The 19,472-nt window shown below is 39.3% G+C and overlaps 1 protein-coding gene across 9 annotated transcripts in view; it reads left to right on the forward strand.

The window, feature by feature from the left end:
• Positions 1–19,472, forward strand: part of LOC100703358 (unconventional myosin-XVIIIa) — a 59,965-nt gene that overhangs the window by 11,433 nt on the left and 29,060 nt on the right. For 4 of the 9 annotated variants that reach the window (XM_019363874.2, XM_025910687.1, XM_019363868.2 and 1 more), the window contains exons 3-23: positions 3,007–3,090; positions 3,825–3,851; positions 4,743–4,802; positions 5,598–5,685; positions 6,114–6,220; positions 6,308–6,484; positions 6,614–6,824; positions 6,940–7,082; positions 7,280–7,380; positions 7,559–7,622; positions 7,750–7,894; positions 10,521–10,691; positions 11,541–11,631; positions 11,908–12,100; positions 14,111–14,197; positions 15,732–15,870; positions 16,894–17,053; positions 17,145–17,331; positions 17,915–18,140; positions 18,227–18,336; positions 19,345–19,410. In XM_019363874.2, coding sequence (XP_019219419.1) covers positions 3,007–3,090; positions 3,825–3,851; positions 4,743–4,802; positions 5,598–5,685; positions 6,114–6,220; positions 6,308–6,484; positions 6,614–6,824; positions 6,940–7,082; positions 7,280–7,380; positions 7,559–7,622; positions 7,750–7,894; positions 10,521–10,691; positions 11,541–11,631; positions 11,908–12,100; positions 14,111–14,197; positions 15,732–15,870; positions 16,894–17,053; positions 17,145–17,331; positions 17,915–18,140; positions 18,227–18,336; positions 19,345–19,410 — 2,637 coding nt within the window. Of the gene's footprint in view, positions 1–506; positions 1,287–3,006; positions 3,091–3,824; positions 3,852–4,742; positions 4,803–5,597; positions 5,686–6,113; positions 6,221–6,307; positions 6,485–6,613; positions 6,825–6,939; positions 7,083–7,279; positions 7,381–7,558; positions 7,623–7,749; positions 7,895–10,520; positions 10,692–11,540; positions 11,632–11,907; positions 12,101–14,110; positions 14,198–15,731; positions 15,871–16,893; positions 17,054–17,144; positions 17,332–17,914; positions 18,141–18,226; positions 18,337–19,344; positions 19,411–19,472 lie in introns of all 9 variants that reach the window. The other 5 variants (XM_003450464.4, XM_005471920.3, XM_019363872.2 and 2 more) reach the window with 4 other exon arrangements.

Consider the following 19,472-nt stretch of genomic DNA (forward strand, 5'->3'; position numbering starts at 1 on the left):
CCACTCTATCATAATTGAACCATGGGCAGCAGCTCTTTATTTAATTAATAGCCAGTGCAATAGCATCAGTAAAGTCTTATTTGAATATGATTTATGAAAAGTAAAAAATAATAAGCTTCATTTTGTTCCATATTTTTGGGCCCATCCAAGTTCTTCTTTTCAGTGGCTTTGTGCACCCTCAGGTGTTACTGGCCCCACAGAACGACTGCTGATAATGAATCCAGTTTGATTATATATAGTCCCACCTGTCTTATATTGTGTAAAACTAACATTAGAATATTAATATGTAGCCTTGTGCATGAATCTCTGGACTGCTTCTTTTCCCTTTATCCAGCTGTAGACTCAATTCAAGAAAAAATTAAAAAATAAAAACCTTGCTTGCCCATACACTGTAATTTTGAGATTTAATGAAAATGAATTATTGAATTGGCTTGATTGATTCTAACCTTAGTGAGCAATTTAAATAATCCTTTTCAAAATAATTCTCTTTGAAATTTTAAATCCAGTCTGATATAGATAAGGGTCAACCTCAGGGAATTCCTAAACCTGGTCTGGAGACAGGAAGTGGTTCACAGTCATGCACATCACCAGCTGAAGAGGCAAATAACAATACTGGCATGGGAGGTCCAGACACACCAGGTGAGGAGAAGAGTTCTAGTGGTAAAAAGGTGGTGAAGGTTGTCAGAAGAGTTGTTAGACGAGTGGTTCCTGCTGGAACAGAAGAGCACAACCAGCACGCAGTTTCTGCATCTGCTACAGACTCTGCGGTTGGGAAAACGGGTGCTGCTGGGGAGGAAAAGGATGATATATCCAAGGGCCTAACGAGCCTGATGGGAAGAGGCAGAACCAAGGAACATCGGCCTCGCACCCGCACCCAGGACCGTAAGGAAGACACTATGAAGCAGGAAGAGGAGAACGGAAAGGTGGAGGATGTTGAAGAAAAGACCACTATGACAAAAACGGAGGAAGTTCCATCTGTGCCTTCTACTGCAGCTCCAAACACTCCACCAATAAAGTCTAATCCCCTCACCCCTCCACTTGGGTTCATTCCTCCACCCAAACCTGATCCTTTGGCCCCACCTCCTGGTTTCATCCCAGTCCCCAAGCAGAACGTGTTGACTCCACCACCAGGTTTCATCCCCACCAGAAAATCAAGCCCATTGCCCACAAAACAGAATCCCCTGATAAGACCTCCTGGTTTCATTCCTGTCCCCAAGACAGATCCCTTGGCCCCTCCTGGTGGTTTCATCCCAAAGCCTCGTCCACTTGCTGGAACGAAACCAGAGGTACTGAGTGAAAAGTGCATGTTTGCTACTTAGCCACTAGGTGGAGCACAACTTAAGTCATCATTCCTAATTCATCCGATTTTCTCATAAATGAGCTTGATCAACATCATACAGATTGTTTTTGGTTATGCATTCATCTTACTTGAGCTAATCTTTGTTATAAACAAAATTAGTTAAAGTAAAATACATCCCCCCAAATAACTTGATATAATCGCTGCCTTGAATAAGTGGAGGGAAGTGGTGCACATATGGAAACTAATCATCAGATTCATCAGTGGGTATAAGGGTGTGTTCATGACCTGCACTGTAGTTGTCTGATGAGTTGGAGCACTGAGCTAAATCTCATTACTGTGACTTTCAGCAGATAGAGTTGAAACTGTGCTCTGTCTGCTGTGCACCACTAAGAGAGAGGATCTTTAGCAATGCTTTTAAAGATGGGAACAAGAATAAAGATGATTTTTTTTTTTTTAAATGTTTGGTCAGGTTAGCATTAACTCTCTTGTAACAGTGTCAGAGAAGAGTGTTTTTTTTCTACAGAGCAGATAATTGGTTATGTAAACATTTAAATCTGCTAAAAAAAAAAAAAAAAAATCCCTTTAAGGATGTACCTTTTTGTATCCTAAGTTCCATTTTATAATTCAGACAAAGTTATGTTTTTGTCCTGTTATTTAGTCTCTGGCATTCTGTCTGTCAGCCTACCATCTGAAAATTTTATCAGCAGATGTCTGTGAAATCTGGTGAACAGTTGGGTATTTGGCCACAGAGTGAGGGATTGGATTTCAGAGAGATGCACCTGGTGTTTTTGCTGAGGGATATAGTGTTTTTAACTGCTCTAGGGAGAGACTCGGCTTTTAATGTCAGGAACAAGATGTTAGCTGATCTTGGAAATTTATGTGTGACAAAACATTAGTGTAGGTTTGTTTTGTCTAGTGATTTTTATATTTCTGCTATCACTAGAGCTATGACTGTGCAACAGTCATGTTGCTGACAATGGCAGACCTCAGCCATTACAATTAGCAACAACTAAATTATACCCGGGGTGAAAAAAATGTTTGACAACTTCAATAATTTGTTTAATTCCAGTTTTTAGCCGCTTCCCGTAGAGGGGAAATTGAAAACAGATTGTCAAAGCCTTACTTTGACTTGCTCCTATGTATATTTAAAAAAAAAAACAAGCAATATTTGATTGGAACTTAAAATACTTTTTGATTCACAACTTCAAGTATAGCAGCAGTTATGGAACAGAAGTAGAGAAACTGAGCTTTTTGCAGTTACAGAACAATGGCATAGAACTTTTTGATGGGTTAATTTCAGATGCAACTTTGAGATTTCTTGGGGAGTGGCGCCTGAAAATTAGGTTGAGATTTTGATTATTTCATTACTTTGAAGAAATTTGCATTTGATTGTTGCTGAAACCACCGTCGACAATTCAATGCCTTCAACCATTAATCTTTACCGCCGTGTTTAATGATCCAATTTTCTTGAACAGCTTTTTGCCCTTACCCATTTCCTGACTGAATTAGTTGGAAAATTGTAATTAGTTTGAACAAGCGTCTCTTGAAGTTGGCTCTAGCTTTCTAATTAAAATCTAGTTTAAAGTTAAAAGGAAATACCTCAAGCTTTAACTTAATTGTCATCATCATCATGTTATCATGTTAATTCCATCTGTGTGTGTGCATGTTTGTTTGTGTGTTTGTGGGTATTTATATGTCGTGCAAAGGTGCAGGAAACATCTTTCCCTCCTGTGGTCTCCAATGGTAAACCTTCCCCTGTTGTCCTACCCCAGTCTGCAAAAAATGAACAGGTGTGTGCTAAGTTTGCTCCTAAGGTTGACATAAAACTGTGGTTTTCCTACATTCAGGAGCATAATACTACCACAGCCTGGCAAATGGGCAAACAGGCTTCCGTTTGCCAGGCCTGATTTCCCTAAAATTCCAGAGGCCGTCATTGGGCCTCTGCAATGCTCATAGTCCTTCTGGCTAGACAGTTCCGCTTCGAGGCTTTACTATGTTTATCAACCACTTGCTATGAAACTGGAAACCTTCAGACAAACGAGTTGTGTCTGGTTTTTATGTAAGTCATAACATTTTAGCAAATTGATTTATATACCCTAAGACTGATTGGTAACATTTGTTTCTGAAAGCATCCTGCTTCCCTTTACTCTTCCAGATAACCTCTACACCACTGATATTGCTCAGCTTAAGCTCGGTGTTTCTGGCTCGTTGCCTTATTTGTATTAATTCTGTAGCATTAATTGCATTACTATCTGGTCCAGAGAAGCACTGGACTTGTGTAAGCCTCATTTCATTCTCAGTCATATAATGACCATGTACTCTGACACTGATTATTTTGGCAGTGCTGGTTATATGGCAATGAGTTACTTGTTTTCAATGTTTAAAACATGGAAATGAGCTTGTTTTACCCATTCTCATTGCACTGCTCTTTTGTTGTCGTAATCCATATCTTTTGTCTCTATGCTTTCCTGTGGGTCACTGGATCCTGACTTGCTGCTGTCCACTTTGCTGTTTACATGGCTAGCATACCAGAGGCTACAAATCTTCTCAGGTACAGCTTGCTGTGCTGTGGGCTTGACACACCCCTTCAGCTGTAGAGTGCTGGAGTCTAAGCTTGTTCTCCTCTACTGACCCTTCTCTAACATATATATATATATATATATATATGCACAAAATACATTTTTTGTGCCTGCCCACTTGTCTTTAAAATAATTGTTGCAGAGGCCTGGAGTGTACTACTGCAGCATAAAAACTTTAGAAAATCTCAAGATTTATTTTTACCACTGCTCCATTTCATTTACAGTGGACTTGGTGTGTCATGTCGCTATGTAATGTTATTGTTCCTTTTGCACTATGGAACTACATGTAGATACTGAAGCTATATTTTCATAATTCTTCAGTTAACTGCTTTTAACAGCTCTTATTAGGAGCATGTCAGTGACATGGAAAGCTGAGTATATCTTTATGTGTGATATTTGATTACATCTTTGTTTTTGAAGTGCCATACACTTCTCTATGTATTGCAAAATTCATTAGCATTGACATTTCTGATATACATACCTTACTGTGCATAACTGTGACTGTTAATAACTGTTAATGAGGTTTATGCTCTCTCCACAAACCCACACACTGTATGTGTGGTTGAATGCATCCTGGTAATCAGTGCATTATTTTTGTTACAGTGTTTCTTATAGTTATGCAATCATTATTTTGGACTTTATGGTGAATTTGTTGAATGAATCACTTATTTGAGTGGTGTTGCACTGTTGTTGGCCTTGCTGCAGTGTTCGTGTTTTACCTTTTACACATTCTGACCTATTGTTTTACTTTTCTCCACCACTCTGCATTTTGTATTGTTTCTTCATGCGGTTGTAAATGTCAGTTGAATCTCTATAGGTGTTGAAATAAAGCACTAAACTTACTGATTTCTTCCCTTGTCCAGTCCAAACTTGTTGAGGATCCTGTGGCCATCCTTCAGGCAGCACACTCAGCTGCAACTAAGGTCTGATAATGGCTACAGCTGGTTGTAATTCTGGTTGCATCCCCAAGTGTTTCAAGTGGAATGTCCTTTTTTGTGTTATTTGTGTGGGACAAAGTAGTCATGAGTGTCACAGAAAGCCTCGTGAATGACATTCACCACCCATAAATCCCAAATTAACCTTCTCTATAGACTTAATCATTGTAGTTAAATCTGAGTAAAGGAATAGAAATAGCCTACTCAGTCAGTACTCATTAATTAAAAAATTTGTTGCATTTCAAGGAAGAAACTACTATTTGGTGCATATTCGCTGTTTGCTACCTACTTTATTACCTCCAAACACTTGACTTGATTTACTCCCTCTTCACTTGACTTGTTTTAACTGGTTTGGCTTTATGCTGTGTGTGTGTGTCGTTGTTCAGTTCATGCAAGTTGTGCGTTTTTTTTTCTATATGTGATTGGTTTGGACTTGGTTGTGATAAATCCCTCCTGCATTTTAGCCTTCCACCTTAAATGTCTTTATAGTGAACATCTTAACTGCACCCTCTGAGTTAATCACTGTGTGAGCTCTGAAAGGTTCATAAAAGGAGAGTCATGGGAAGTCTAGTTCTTCTGTGGAGGGGTGCTTTTGTAAATGACATAAATATAGGACGTGTGAAATGAAAACATACCACTTCTCTCAAAACCATATAGCCCTCCACTCAGTGAACTAAAATCCTTTTGAAAGTCCATTATGCAGCTGTATGATTTATTAATCAGTGATCCAATAGAAATTGGTTATGCAGGTTTTCATATACTGATTTTCACCTCTCCTAACAGGTAAAGACTGAGGAGCAGCTGACAGCAGAGAAAACCTGGTATAACACTGAAAAAGTATGGCTTGTCCACAAGGATGGATTTTCCTTGGGTTAGTAAAATGTCTATATTTAAATAAATTATGCATTATAGTGCATTTAGATGGATTTTTTTTTATGTGTTTTAAGCCTCTATTTATAACTATATTAAAACAAACTTACCTCTTTTCTGCTTCTCCTGGTATGGTCTGTTACTGTTTGACCTTTTATTACATAACTGTAAATGTGGGAGTGTGAAGCATTGGAAATGCTTTTGAAATTTTGATGTTATCAGGCTGCTCACTTTACTTCAGGCTGCATGTGATTAAACCAACCATGTTTTCAAAACTGAATGTATGTTACATTTTATTAAATCTCTGACACTATTGAAAAAGATACAGTTGCCACATAGTATTAGACATGCAAAATGAAATGAAACTTTTGCATTCAGGTTGAAATGATGTGTCATAATTAATTAACTACACACTTTGTGGTGGTGCAGCAACTCTCCTGAAGATGGAGACAGGCTGTCTGCCAGAGGGGAAGGTGAAAATCCGCCTGGAGAGTGATGGATCTTTATTGGATGTGGATGAAGACGATGTAGAGAAGGTATTTAATCATCTCATCATTTGTGAACCTCATTAATTACAGATGACACTTGTGGAGTATGTGACCTCTTCTGACTTTGAACTCTAGGCAAACCCTCCAGCGTTTGACCGAGTGGAGGACTTGGCCTCTCTGCAGTATCTGAACGAGTCGAGTGTGATGCACTCTCTGCGGCAGCGGTATGGCAGCAACCTGGTGCACACCCACGCTGGGCCCAACATGGTGGTCATTAACCCCATTAGTGCCCCTTCAATGTATTCGGAGAAGGTAGGCTGTAGCCAGTACATGTGACACATCTCTTGTGGGAGAGTATAAATGAGAGTGTAGTGAGGAGAAAATGCATTTCCAGTGGTAGTAATCCATGTAAAACCACTATAATTTAGTCCTTCTTTCCAGGTGATGCAAATGTTCAAGGGCTGCAGAAGAGATGACACAGCTCCTCACATTTATGGATTAGCACAGGCTGCCTACAGGAACCTGCTGACTACTCGCCAGGATCAGTCCATTGTATTGCTGGGCAAGAGTGGAAGTGGCAAGACCACTAACTGTCAACACATCATCCAGTATCTGGTTACAGTCGCAGGAAGCACCAATAGAACATTCTCCAGTAGGTTGGAAAGGATGTCCTCTGAATTTAAAAAAAGAAAAAAAAAAGTTTAGCCAATATTATGATTGATGTTGTTGAGCCCCTCCCCAATAACAGCGTACGATCTTTGTTGTAGTGGAAAAATGGCAGGCAGTCTACACTGTTTTGGAGGCTTTTGGGAATGCTTCTACGTGCATGAATGGCAATGCTAGTCGCTTCACCCACATTGTTTCCTTGGACTTTGACCAGGCGGGCCTGGTGACCTCAGCCTCTATCCAGGTACAGATAAGCACATTTATTAATTAACTCACTTGGACTCAACTGTTGAATTTATTCCTAATGAATAACTGATTTTCATTCCAGGCATAAAGTGGTGTATATTTTCACCAAACTCAGTCTTTGTTATTATGCTCATCTGTTCATAATATTGTATTTCTGCCATCCTTTCAATATCGTGTTCTGCCCTGGTCTTTCAGACAATGCTTTTGGAGAAGATGAGAGTGACAAGAAGACCAGATGGAGAGTCCACTTTTAATGTTTTTTACTATCTAATGGCTGGAGTAGATAGCTCTCTGAGGTAGGGATTAATACGCTCATGTCAATTAATATCTAAATCCACTACAGTACTGCATTGGTTTTTACATAGATATATTGTAGTGCTCTATAATGCTGCCTTTTCTTCCTATTTTCCCTTTGATCCTAACTGTGTTCACTAATGTCTTGTAAGTTATTTATTTTTTAAATTTCTTCATTAGAACTGAGCTGCACCTTAACCACTTTGCTGAAAGCAGTGCCTTTGGAATCATGCCACAAACTAAGGTAAATGCATCCGGATACTAGAAGCTTGGCTTGTTTTGTCCAACCAGGAATGGAAGGGGAAAAAGTTTACTTAAAGATTTACCCCCCCAAAAAAGAAGCTCAAGTTATGTTTGTGTGAATCTGCCAGGCAGAGGATAAACAGCGGGCCTCTCAGCAGTTTTCCAAACTGCAAGCAGCCATGAAGGTTCTGGGGATCAGTGGTGATGAGCAGAGGGCCCTCTGGCTCATCCTTGGGGCCATTTACCACCTTGGGGCTGCGGGAACCACCAAGGGTAAGATTGCTTGAATGCACTCCTGCACAACTGCATCACCTATTGGAGATGACGTTTGTCCTGCTGTTATAGAACAGGCTCCAGTGACAAAGCAAAATGTTGTTTTTGATTTGTGCACACAATGGAAGATAATTATGGTGAAATTACCTTTGTTAGCCCAAATAGTTTTTGTAACACTTTGTAATTTGACAGATATCAAGCTGGCATTATCTCACTGTTGGCAACATGTGCTGTGTGATGCAATCACATGTAATCCCAATAACTGAATAATACATTTATTTATACATTAAAAGTACACTGTGCACAGCTCCTCCAATGATCAGCAGCTGAACATTTAAATCTAGGCCATTACAAAAAATTTTATACTTTAGATCTTAGCGCATTTGAGTGGAGTGGGGAGTGGGTGGTGGTGGTGGGCTGTGGCACTGGGAATCATTCAAGACTTCGTGGTACAGAATTATTGCTGCCTTTATAGTATGTGGCTGCCAGTGAAGTGATACATTGTATTTTTTATTCGATCTGAACCCCTGTCAGATTTACCTTATTATTCCTTACTGCATGAACATATTAAATAATCAGAGCACTGTTTGTGCTTGAGTAACTGAAACTAATGACAAACTTCTTGAATCTAATTGCTTGGAAACACCGTTGCTGCTCACGGAGAGAAAAACCTTGATCTAATTCTTGACAAACATTTATTTTGTCATAAAGATGCATTACAGGACTAATGGGAACAGCAGTTCTCACGAACACAAGAACTTGCTTCTGTCTAAAGCTGTTCGTATGATGAAACCTAATGCAACAGATTGTTTTCCTTTAGAGTAATAGAACGGCCCTTTTATCAGGATTTGACTAACATTTTAAAATTAGATAGCTGACATTTGTAAAAGCTGTAGCTTCCAACAAGATTTTTATTTTAGGTGAGTTAATCATCACATCCTTTTTTTTGTCATTATAAAAGGCCACTGGAAGGATAGAAAGGATAGAATTAACCGTTTAAGTACTTTCAAAACACAGATTTAAGTGTTTATTTATATTTAGCATTGACTTTTTGGTTGATGAAATTTGTTTTGTTTTAATTTTAACTGAGGTTAAGTGGGCACATTTACACAGATGAGCAAATGAAAAACTGTCCATTTAAGGATTTAATTGCTGTTGTAGTGCAAATAAATTAATTACCGAATAGCAGGATAATATACAACAGAGAAACCACAAAAAATGTGTGATAACAGTGGCAATAGTGCTGAATTTTGTGTTTTTTTGATACGTTTGCTCACTCTTCAGTGCTTGTCTGTAATTGCCAGTTACTTATGAGAATAGCTTGCCAAATAATTTGCAGTGATCCCCTCCAGCTGGCTTCCAATATTTTTGATGGCAGAATAAAGCAGCGAGTAGTTAAAAAAAAAAATCAATAAATACTGTCTGTTACTGGGAATAAAAATTCTGAACAACTCTCTGATTGGCAATACATTTGATTGGTGTCTTCGTTTTCAAAATTAATTCTTATGAAGAAGCAATGTCAGGGGTAGGAATAGGAAGTCATTGAGAGGCCTGTCTATGGGAATATTTATTAATGATAATAGTCTACAGTCTAGACCATTAAATAGCCCTTTTGTACCAAGGGCCTAGTTTGCATTTTGGTTATCAAAAGGAGTAATAAACAGATTATGAAATAAATCCATTGGCAGTGTAACTTTATTCTGGTACACAAGAGGGCAGCAGTGATCTCCAAAACCTAATTAAGGGACCACCTGAAATGAACTTAGTTTTCTCTGTATATTGTGTAGTGAACACTTACATCGAATAAGTATGGATAGGAGACTTGGCATACTCTTTCTGTGTACTTAAGAAGAAATATTGTACATATGTAATTTTTTTTTTATCTTTAAAAGTCGTACAGCCATCTGCTGTTTGATTCTGCAATGTTCATTCATGTTGGTAAACCCACTTTGCTCTTTTTGATGTTTTAGTGGAATTTAAGTAATTATGCTGCCTGGTATCTATCAAAGTAAATATTTAAATGCCTTTGCTTGTCTTCATAACCACCCTTATCAATAAGAGAAGTATGCAAGGCTTCTGCAGTACTGATGAGACAGATAGAGCCCACTACTTTGTCTGAAATCCCACAGTTTCTCTCTCAAGTCTTAGAAGATACCACTTCATGGTGGATTAAAACTGAAGTTGGCACTCATATCTGTATGTTAGCATCACTCAGCCGCTAGATTAAGGGAAACTTGGTTTTCCCAACAGCAGTCTTTATGTAAATAAATTAATTATGTCCCCTAATGATAAATTTTGCTTTCATTCTCAATAAGATAAAAGGGGCAATTATAATTTCAATTTAATAGACCTGTTTTCAGTATTAAACAATTGAAATAAGGTTTTTCCTTATAGATGCTAGTGGGTGTGTGTGTATGTGTGTGTCTCCGTCTCCACAGTAGTTAAATGTATTCAGACTACCACCCTTTGGAACATGCTTTTAGTGCATGTTTTTATCAGCTGTGTCAGTGTCAGTTCGACCAGACACATAATCCTACCCTGTCACAGACAGTATTGTCACAAAGTCACCATGTGCCTGCAATAGTTGGCAGAAGGGCTAATGGAGGTTTTCATGCACGTGTCTCAGCTGGCAGGAAACAATTTGCACGTCATGAGTGGGCTCAGAAGGCAGCCTACCTGCTGGGCTGCACCCTGGAGGAGCTCTCCTCTTCCATCTTCAAGCACCAGGCCAAGGGCACCCTGCCCAGAGCCAGCACTATTCGCCAGGCTTCTGACGAAAATGGCACGGCAGATGCAGGTACTCCACACCACATTTACCACCATACTCTTTACTCTTTATTCTTCACAGTACCCCCTTTCTCCCTACCTTTTCTTTTTTTGTCACTCTCATTCTATTTACACATGCACACACACATGCTGCTGCTCATCCCTCAAGGGGAAAATGCATCGGAGAGAAAAAGTAAAGCTTATCTTGGTAATGAATACCACAGCTTTACAATGGCTATTGACAGATAGGTGCACATAGTATGTTGGGACAAGCAATTTTGGATCCAGTCTTCATTCATTGTCCCTGAAATCATAATTGCCTCACATTGATTTTTCACACGTGTTGGTTCATCAAGACTGCAGTACATTCTGAAGGGCATGACGACTCAGTTAAAGGTCTTTCACAGTAGGGATGGACAGAAATGACCTCTGTTTCTCCTTCCCTGCATCTCCCCTCATTCATGAGCGTATAGTCATTGATGTGTGTGCACACATGAATATATCGCCTATGCAACAATAAACTCACTTATGTGATGGTATAATGAATTATGAAAGCTTAACAGGTGGCCATTGCCTCTAGGCACAGACATGAGTATTCAGTTTGATTTGACCATTTCCAAAACACCTGATCCCTAAATGACACTGCTTCAGAAAGACACTTTTGTAGGCATTTTCAATACCTTCTAACTCTGAAAATAATGTGTTTGAATATCATGAAAATGTAGTTGCTTTCTAAATCAAATGCTTTTGCTATAGTTTCAGTAAAGCTCTTACAGTTCATTCCTCCTTCCTATTCAACTGGTTCTTGTGTTATTTGCTGATGGAGATATTGTGAATTAGCTATTGAGGATTTGTTCTGACTCTGTGCGTTTTATACCAGCATCCAAAGCAACAGCAATGGAGTGCTTAGAAGCCATGGCATCCGGGCTTTACTCTGAACTCTTCACTATCGTCATTTCTCTAATAAACCGGTTAGTATTTCTTCTCTGGTGTGTTACTGACAGTGCATTACATTTGTAATGACGATGTCATGATTGTGCTGAACCGGTATACAACAGAAAAATGTAGATGCCTTATGTGTCACTTTTAGTAACCATCATTTGTGTTTAAACAAGAATTGAGAGTATTAGAGCCAGTTTTATTTCAGTTAGGGATATAGTGGCATGAGTTGAGGTTATATCAAAAGGTTGTCAAATATGGCACTGCTAATGTTATGTGTGTATATGTATTTACCATGTTTGCTTAAGGGCTCTGAAATCCAGCCAGCACTCCCTGTGCTCTCTGATCATTGTGGACACACCAGGCTTTCAAAACCCAAGGCTGGCTAAGCGCGAATGTGGTGCAACCTTTGAGGACCTGTGCCACAACTACACTCAAGAGCGTCTGCAGACCCTCTTCTACCAGCGTACTTTTGTTCAGGAGCTGGAGCGATACAAGGAGGTAATGTCATGTAAAGTATTATGCACCGTGCATACAAACAGCCTCATTCTCATTGTTTCTGCCTTCCTCCTACCCTTTCTCTCCCCTTGTCTGGTCCTTTCTCTCAGATATATCAACTCCAATAGAGTATGTGTACACACATCAGATACACTATCTGTTCCACCTGTCACAAGCTGTGACAAGTCAAAGTAGTTCATGTGTTAGACCTTCTCATTAGTGATGCCAGTCTTCACCGCTTCTGCCAAGATCAAAGTAAAGTCACTCACAGCTGCCTCTGGGAGAAACGCCCAGCTGCACAGTAGTGCTGTTGTTCCCTAAAGATCTATTCTACTTCTGTCCTCTTTAACATTCTGTCTAGCAGGACTGGACCATCATAACTGTGGGTGTAGTCATCCCATAGGATTTAGTGTTTTTGAGGATAAATAAAAAGTTTTCTTTCGTTACTTACAGTTATGTCTCATTGCAAAAATGTTTTTATTAAAAGCTCACCTGATATCACACTGAAGTTACCCAGACATCCTGATTATATTGCTTCAGATACATTGCTTCTGAAAAAGGATCCTGGGATTTCCCACCCACATCCTTTGCATGGCAGAAATGGAGTTGGAATGAGATGAAGTATTGCATAAATGTGTGTAGTGTAATTCTCTCTTGTCAGTACATCTTGAAAACATAAGAACCTGTGAAACTGTCATTGTAAACTGGGTCAAACTCATTTAAAACAGCACACAGTCTTAACAATCACAGTGACAGGCAGGCGGGTTAAATTGTGATACACACAACCAGCACACGCAGTGTGCCTTTATATTTTTGAATAAATTGCTGTTGGGCGCTCTAGCTTTCTGGCTAGTATTTTTTTCTGTTTTTTTGCGTTCCTCTGTACATGGACTCTCCGCAGCAGAGAACAAAAATCAGTGGGGAGACTTCACATACACAGTCAACTTGAACACTGTCATCTGTCGTGGCCACATTATTAGCATGCCAGGATTTTCTCCCCTTTCTGGAGCATGATCCACTCTGTTACCATGTACTGTTACTTTATCTCTTAATCTTTATAGCTATAGCTTTATCTCAGATAATTTGTATCATGTGCTACAGTAATCTAGAAATGACTAATGGAGCTGCAACCAAAATGGTCAAATCTTTATTGCTTAATAACAATGTATTTGTTCCTTTTTTTAAACCAAGTTAAAATAGTTGTAGTTAACCTATAAAATGCTATTAAATTTTGGAGCTGTGGTAAAATATAAAGACTGTGACAGCTGTTATAGGCTAAAAAGCAAGGTACACTCTAGACAGGTTGCTAGTCATTGACATGGCTAACACACAGAAACGGATAATTAGACATTCTCAAAACCAGGCCTATGGGCAATTTACAATCACCAATGCACCTAAGATGCATGTCTTTGGACTGTGGGAGGACACCAGAGTATTCAGAGAGAACCCACACAGGAAACCCCCAGCTGGGTGGTAGGTTTGAACCTACTTGCTATGAGGCAGCAGTTCTAACCACTGTACCATTGCCTCTCTAAAAATCTTCTGCTCTCTGTCACTTTCTCATTTATCATGTTAATAGTTCAAAACTAAAAAATATATATTTTGCTTGAAACACGACATGGATTATTAATTATTCATTAAACTGATATTCTAAGCATTCTTAATATCAGGATCTTTTGGCATATTGGCTCCCTCAAAGGGACTGTAGTAAGTTCCTCAGTCAGGGAAACATATACATTTAACTTTTTTATACATATGCACACTTAAAAAAAACTTTTCATTAATAATTGGGTATACTTGGATAAACATATTTTGCCAACTTATTGGTCTATGACAATGGGCTTCAAATGGCTTAGCATTCAAAATCCTATTTTCTAACGATTTTGATTGATGAATTTAATTTAAAATGAAATCGCAGATGTATCTTTTTAGTTATTTCATTATTCAAAACATTTTTTTTTATTTTTTGACATCATGGGTCATTAGTCTGTCAATCTCTTTGTTGTCCTCCAGGAAAACATAGAACTTTCCTTTGACGACACAGAAACCAGCACATCTCTGTCTGTGGCAGTGGTAGACCAAGCTTCGAGTCAAGCACTGGTACGCTTGTTTTATTGTCTTTCTTTATTTTATTATCACACATCTAACTTGTATAATTTCTCATTTTCCTTGGTTTTAGTACCATAAAGTGTTTGATTTTCAGATGTTAATGTTAATCCCTGGGTACAATATATTGTTTTTTAATTAAGAAAAAAACTGAATAACGTCTCTAAGCATCAGAAGACTTCTCTCTATGTTAGACTTGTTTGGCAGAGACTAGAAAGAGAGGGTGGGAGCAAGAAAAGAAAGGTTAGAGAATTGACTTCAAGAAAGAAAATCAATGTTTGGCCTTTCCAGCCTATGATCTGCACCATGGAAACAGAAATGGCCGAGTTTAGAGAGTCCATAGATCACTTTGCTGTAATTCCAATGTGTTTGGTTTGAGTGCTTTACTTTTTAAAGGGTCCCCACTCTAATGGGAATGTCATCAAAAGCAGTGAACTGTAGTACATCACACTAAAAACCGAAGGGTAAAAATAACACAGATTCTTCAAAGTCATTTCTAAAGTCAGCTATAAAGATCTATGCTGTTTAGAGTGCAAAGACATTTTGATCAAAGATTTTTTTTCCCTCACAGATATTTTTTTCCTGTTGTAGCTCAGACATCTGTTATCACAAACAGCCTTAATGCTTGATTCATTGCAAGCCTCATAGTTGTCACATGTCTTCTCCAAACTGATAACCTGTTTTGTATTTGTAGTCAGCGTAGTGTGCACTGCTGATAAGGATGTCTCCAGTGCAACTTCTGATGGCTGCTAAAGCATTTTTTGGTTTTGTGGATTTGCTTCTTAAGCCAAAGTTCCCAGGGTGGATTTAGACAGTAGCTACCTTAATGTGGAGATTGTTTTCTTGTGAGCTTGAACAACAGGGGGTTATGCTCAATGTCTCTGACTTAAAAGTGAACGCTTCTGTGTGTTGTGTATTATGGTGACATATATTTGGCATACCCTTATTCAGCAATGACATGCTAATTGTGTAACTAATTGCATTATTTAAATTCTTCTCCCTTTATACTTTCCACATTTTCCCCATTTTAATTGTGTGGAGTAAGTTAAAACTGTTGTGATGGTATTATTGCAGTAAACTGCTAATAGTATGCTTGCATCACAAATGCTTTTGAAACTTAAATTTCCACTGCTAATAATATCACCATGTCTGTGATACACTGCTCAGACTGGGAAAACAGAGTGTGTATTTTTGCTGACATTTAGAATGGCTTATATTTAAGCAAACACTCGCTACAGAGGCCAGCACCAGGCATTTGAAGGATATTTTTCATAATTAATACTTATTGCTTTGTCATTATTGTTTGTAGGAGGTGGATAATAATACCTTAAATATATTGTGACTCATCAATATATTCCATTAAACACTAAAATGAACTAGATGTTTATTACTCATGTTTGACATTCCTTTTGTAAAATCTTTTGCATAGAGGGTCATAAAGGTATAACAGAATATTTGGTGTGTGTGTGTGCGTGCGTGTGCGCTTGTGTGTGCGTGTGTGCGTGCGTGCGTGCGTGCGTGCGGACAGGTACGAACAGTGCGAACAGATGAGGCCCGGGGTCTGTTGTGGTTGATGGAGGAGGAGGCACTGCAGCCTAGGGGTTCAGAGGAAACACTGTTGGGACGCCTGTTTAGCTACTATGGACCTGCTGAGGGCGAGAGTAAAGGCAAGGGGAAGACGCACACACACACACATGCATAAGGTCACACTAATACAAATACTGATCTTCTCAGAAATGAACAGAAAATCCTTGTATTTTCATTTTCAAAAAGAATAAAAGAAATAAAAACAAAGACGTTTATTAACATTATATATTGGATGGGTATATATAAACTCCCCTTTTGTTTTATAGTACGCTGTATTGTCTCAGTTTAAATGAGCTCATTAAAGCTATACTATAATATGGAGTTTCCAAATCACAATATCTCGTTGCTGTTGTTCTGCAGAGCAGTCACAGATATCCGATTCGTATGTTTTCTTAGCAATTCTCTAACAATAAGAACTGAAGCTTTTAAAAAGTTCCCTAATAGAGCTAGAAAATGGTGCGCAAATTGTCATTTTAGTACTCCAAAACAACAGCTGGTGGATTCTCATTAAAGCTACTTTTGGCTGCTCCCTTATTCACAAGGGGTCGCCACAGTGGGTAGCTCCACAGCTTCGATTTGGCAGATTTATTTATTTATTTTTTACGCCCGTTGCCCTTCCTGACGCAGCCCCAAAGGGATTTGTCTCCTCCTAGCATCAAATAAGGGAGCTTTCATTTGCTAGGCGAAAGTGTAAACCACTACACTATGGAGCCACTCAGCTGCAGAATTCTCATTAAAACTCTTCATATAGGTCAGATTTGAGCTCCTCTGTTTAGTCTATCAGTATCTCTCTGATGACCTAGTACATCATGCTTGTGGCAGACAGTTATATTGTCTATGAAAGTGCAGTATTGTTGGATCTAAATGTCTCACACTAAAACTACACGGTGAAAGTGGCCCATTAAACAATAAGGTTTACTAGGAACAGACTGTTCATCATGATGTTTTTATCAGTAAAATCTATGCAGGTTTGTGACAGGCGGCACACACCAGACTAATTAGGATGTGATGAATTTACTTGCTTTGTTAAACTCATGCAGACAGTAAACCCCTTTCTGAAGTCTTGAATATGATTTTTCTCATTATCTCGCTGCATACTTTAGGTCACACTTTCCTGTTGAAAAGTGAAAAAGATCACAATTTCCTGCTGGGCCACAGCCATGGGACAGACTGGGTGGAGTATGATGCTCGAGGGTGGCTCAGCTATGCCAAGCAGAATCCCGCCTCTACCAATGCTGTGTCTCTCCTACAGGACTCGCAGAAGTAAGTATCCCACATGCGGGAGTTGTTGTTCCTTGGTGTTGCAGACCTGAGTTATAAAACATCACACTCTGAATTACTGCATCTCTTACAGAAAGATCATCAGCTCATTGCTCATGAACCGCACAGGTGGAACCACCGTTTTGTCCGGGTCTGTTGCTGGCCTTGAAGGTGTTTCCCAGCTGTCTTTGCGCCGGGCTACTAGCATGAGGAAATCCTTCGTCACAGGAGTAGCTGCCATCAAGAAGAAGTCTTTGTGCATTCAGATAAAACTTCAAGTGGTGAGAGCATAGGGTGTAATGGCTACTTGGGGATGTGGAGCACCACAAGGCACAACAAAACAGACATGCTGTTGTAAATATGAAAGTTTTAAATTTGTTTTTGACTCCACCTGAAGTCTTATAAATGAAATAGAGGCCGGTTGTTTAGCGGCAACAGAGAAAATGACATTAAGCCATTAAGAAGTTTTGTTTTAGTGGCTGCATAGTGTAGCGGTTTACACATTTGTCGAACAAGAATCCTGTTTCAGTCCCTTGAAGAGACATTTCTTTGGAGTTGCATTAAAAAAGAGCGTCCAGTGTTTTATGTTTTATTTATTATTAAAAAAAAATTGAACATGTGGAGCTACCTGGTGTGGTGACCCCTTGTGAATACGGGAGCAGCTCAAAACAGCTGCTATTACTACTACTACTACTACTACTACTACTAATGCTGTTATCAGTACCACTACTTTTTAGAAGAACATATTTCTCAACAAGAGTGTCAAAAACTAAAAACCTTAACTTGTGCATTATTAGAAGACACTGCATTAACTCTTGACCTGTTCCCACCAGGTTGCTTATAATCCTGCTCTGTCTTTTTCAGGATGCGCTTCTTGACATGTTGCGGAGGTCCAGGATTCAGTTTGTTCACTGCATATTGCCCAAGGCGGATGCCCTCAAGGCGCTGAGTGGATCTCTGTTCAAAGGAATGGAATGTGAGGCTCAAGGGGAGAGTGGAGATCCTAGCTTAATGCAGCTAGATGTAGCCTTGCTCCGTGCTCAGATACGTGGATCTAAGCTGCTTGATGCTTTAAGAATCTACAGACAAGGTGAGGTAAAGCAAACATACCCCCTTGTGCATGTGTATTAAAAAAACCCCATCAGATTAAATCTTATTCAATACCGGTTTTCACAGGTTATCCTGATCACATGGTGTTCTCTGAGTTCCGACGACGCTTTGATGTGCTGGCACCGCATCTCACCAAGAAGCACGGAAGAAATTATATAGTGAAGGACGAGAAGAGAGTAAGTCAGTCACTGAGAGAGGGAGTAAAATGTACAGCTGTGCCGCTAGCCAAGCACAGTGAAGATTGATGATGTGAGGAGGCAGCTTCATGACCTGATCTCAACAGCCTGATGTCAGCAGCCTACTGACAGAGACATAAAGCTTCATCAGGGCTAATAGTAAAGACCTAATCAGCTTAACTTCATCACTATAATGGCTGTGAAAGAAGCTGATCAATATCATGGCTTAGAAAGTGCTTGACTGCAAACAAAAAGAAAAATGCCTATTTTTCCAAATGCCATGGTTATTACACTGTGACAGTAGTACTTTTGTTGGTTTTAATTTAAATTTATAAAAAAATTGGATGGCTTGAGCTTCATTATAAAGACCTATGAAAGGAACACGAGTTGAAGAGTAGTAGAGAAAAATACAGAAGTTTGTTTCTGCAGAGAAATGAGAAAGCAAGGTAGAGAATGTGGGTAGGGGAGTATATAACTCCTTTCCCCTGTGTCAGTGTGTTGGAGCTGAGTTTCTGTGGAAACACTGGCAAACAAAAGCCCCTCAGTATTCGTGGCAAACCTCTCTTGGTGTAATCTAGATATGGTCTTTCAAAGTCGAGTCTCAAGTAGAGAGACGAGGCTCAGACAACAATAGACGGACAGTATACACAGGCTGGACAGGGAGGGGGGGGCTCTAGTCTTTGGGTTGGTGTAACTCTACATGGGATGTGTGTGTTCAGAGCTGCAACTAGGTCAAGAAAAACAGGGATCATGATGAATAGACTAGGAGCAGGTGGATTTTAGGGGGCAAGTTGTAATTGGTTTGTTGAATCTTTTCTTTTGCTTCCTGACTTAGTTTTAAAACAAAATCCAGACTGAGAGAAGAGGGGAAAACTGCACTGTAGTTATTAAACATGACAGATAAGGGGGAACTGTAGACTGCTCAATTGTTGTGGTGTCAGTAGCACCACTGGATCCACCTTTTGAAAGGCTAAACGTGTGTTTGTGTGTATGTATGCATTTACTCAGGCTGTAGAGGAGCTACTGGAGTCCTTGGATTTGGAGAAGAGCAGTTACCACATGGGTCTGAGCAGGGTGAGTAATGCCCACACATCACAAACAAATGAACACCTTTAAAAATGTATTGAATAAACATT

This window comes from Oreochromis niloticus, linkage group LG10, assembly GCF_001858045.2.
Source record: "Oreochromis niloticus isolate F11D_XX linkage group LG10, O_niloticus_UMD_NMBU, whole genome shotgun sequence".
Classification (NCBI taxonomy): Eukaryota; Metazoa; Chordata; class Actinopteri; order Cichliformes; family Cichlidae; genus Oreochromis; species Oreochromis niloticus.